This window comes from Penaeus vannamei, chromosome 4, assembly GCF_042767895.1.
Source record: "Penaeus vannamei isolate JL-2024 chromosome 4, ASM4276789v1, whole genome shotgun sequence".
Classification (NCBI taxonomy): Eukaryota; Metazoa; Arthropoda; class Malacostraca; order Decapoda; family Penaeidae; genus Penaeus; species Penaeus vannamei.
In genome coordinates, this window is record NC_091552.1 from 35,998,701 (window position 1) to 36,001,200 (window position 2,500).

The following is a 2,500-nucleotide window of genomic DNA, read 5'->3' on the forward strand; positions in this document are numbered from 1 at the left end:
TAGAGTAACATTAAAAATAATAATCATGATATTAGTAGTAACAACAATAATAATAATAGGGATAATAACAACAACAGCTAATAATAATAATAACACTAATGGTAATGATAATGAAAATAATCATAAAAATAGTAATAGTAATAACAATGATGATAATGATAATGATAACAATAATAATAATCATAATAACATTAACGATAATGATGAAAATATCGATACTACTATTACTTTTAATAATCATTTTTATCATAACAATGATAGTAATGTTAATAATAACGATAGAAGTATTAGTAATGATAATGATAATGATGATAATAATGATAATGATAATAATAATAATAATTATCATTATCATCATTATTATAAAAAAACTATAAAGATAGAAACAATAATCACAATAATAATAATGTGTGATGATAATGATAGTAACGATAATAACAACAATAATGGTGATAATGATGATAACAACATCAATTATAATATAAACAATGATGATAATGATAATAATAGTAATAATAACAATAGTTATAAAATAATTATTATAGTAATGATAATGATACTAACAATAATAATGATAATAATGATAATGAAAATAATTATATAAAAAATATGATAACAATAACTATAGTAGCAGTAAGAATTGAAATGATAGTATTAATAGTAATAGTAGTAGTAGTAGTGATAATAACAAAAATAATATCATAACTATAATGATGATTGTGGTGATAAGTATAATGTTAACAGATAATACTACTAATACTGGCGATGGTGATAACAATGATATAATCATTTGATGGTGATAATTCTTATCAGCTTCGTCATTAGTATAATTATCATCATAGGAATAACGATAATGATATCAAAACAATATATGCCAATCATTTTCATGACACATGACATTTTTATGATAAAGAAAGAAAATGGTTGTCAATCATTTAAAATCAACACAGGCATGATGAGGTTATAGTGAAAACTGATTATAACAACTAAAAGCATAATAGGTAATTACGACTTTTTAAAAACACAAACATTGTTAAAATTGGGAAAGGCAATAGAGATTAAGAAGAAAGAATAATATAGATAATATAGAGGTTATAGGTATTTATAAGATAGATCTTCCTCAAAAAAGTTAAGATAACAAGCTTTCAAAACAACTAATGTGCTCTAAGTGCTTTCTCAGTTAACCAATGCGAAATGCAGATTGTTGCATTTCACACTCAAAAGAGGTGTGCGAATCTGCCAAGCAAGCAAGCAAAAAAAAAAAAAAAAAAAAAAAAAAAAGTCAAACAGAAAATAAAATAAACAAATAATAAAAAAAAGAAAAAAAATGTGCAACAATGTTTATCTTTTCTTATCTGCAGACTGTCCCTCGTGTCACTCGCAAGATGACGTCACTACCTCCCACTCGAGCCTTCAAGAACGACCTCAAGATGGTGGAGGAGATCAACGCTTCCAAGACGTCGTGGCGGGCCAAGGTCTACCCACGCCTCGAGGAGTTAGTCTTGATGCATATCTTTATGAGTTACTCTTTCTTGGAGCTAAACGTGTGAATGTGGGTGGTAGGAAGGGCTTTTCATTTTTTTTTTCTTGTTTTTGGCTTTGAAATATTTTTTTTGTGTGTGTTTTTGTTTTTGGCTTTGAAGTGCTTTTCATTTTTTTCTTGTTTTAGGTTTTGAAGTGCTTTTTTATTTTATTTTCTTATTTTTGGCTTTGAAGTGCTTTTCAAATTTGTTTTGTTCCTTATTTTTGGTTCTGAAGTGCGTTTCATTTTTGTTGTTGTGTTTGGCTCTGAAGTGATTATAATTTTTTTTCTTGAATTTGGCTTTTATTTCTAATCATATTGTTCATGAAGAATTTCCTGATCATTTAAAAAATAATATAAAAAGTAAGAGATATAATCCTGCCCTCAGGTACTCTGTCGAAGAGATATTCCTCCGCGCTGGAGGTCCCGGCAGCGTCCTCCCCAACCCCCCCTCCCCCGCCCCCGCGACCCCCCAGCAGAAGGCCCGCGTCTCCTTCCTGCCGGAGAACTTCGACTGGCGTGACGTGGAGGGCGTGAACTACGTGAGTGGCGTGAGGGACCAGGGAGGATGCGGCTCCTGCTATGCGTTCGCTTCCTTGGCTCAGCTGGAGGCCCGGCTGCGCATCGCCACTCGCAACCAGCGCCAGGAGGTCTTCTCCACGCAGGTCAGGTCATTGTCTTTTGGGTCACGTGGTACTCGTCTGTGTGAATTTCTCTGGTGTGGATATTGAAGAGAATATTGTACCATCTTTGTAAAATAATATTTAGACATTAAATCCATGTTTGTCCGTAATCGGATTTTTATCTATGAGTGCTTGCTATTTCGTGCTCTCTTAAGCCTTATCTGGCTTTCTACACACTCCCGAATAATATATTTCCTTCAGGACGCCGTCTCGTGCTCTGTGCTGTCCCAGGGCTGCCTCGGGGGCTTCAACTACCTGATCGCGGGTCGCTACGCCATGGACCAGGGCGTCGTGG

At 33.2% G+C, this 2,500-nt stretch overlaps 1 protein-coding gene across 1 annotated transcript in view; it reads left to right on the plus strand.

Annotated features, from left to right (window-relative positions):
- Positions 1-2,500, plus strand: part of LOC138861492 (dipeptidyl peptidase 1-like) — a 13,645-nt gene that overhangs the window by 9,406 nt on the left and 1,739 nt on the right. Inside the window, exons 4-6 of the mRNA XM_070120954.1 lie at positions 1,362-1,495; positions 1,911-2,187; positions 2,407-2,500. The exon at positions 2,407-2,500 is cut by the window's right edge and continues 29 nt beyond it. Of these exons, the coding sequence (XP_069977055.1) occupies positions 1,362-1,495; positions 1,911-2,187; positions 2,407-2,500 (505 nt within the window). The remainder of the gene's footprint in view (positions 1-1,361; positions 1,496-1,910; positions 2,188-2,406) is intronic.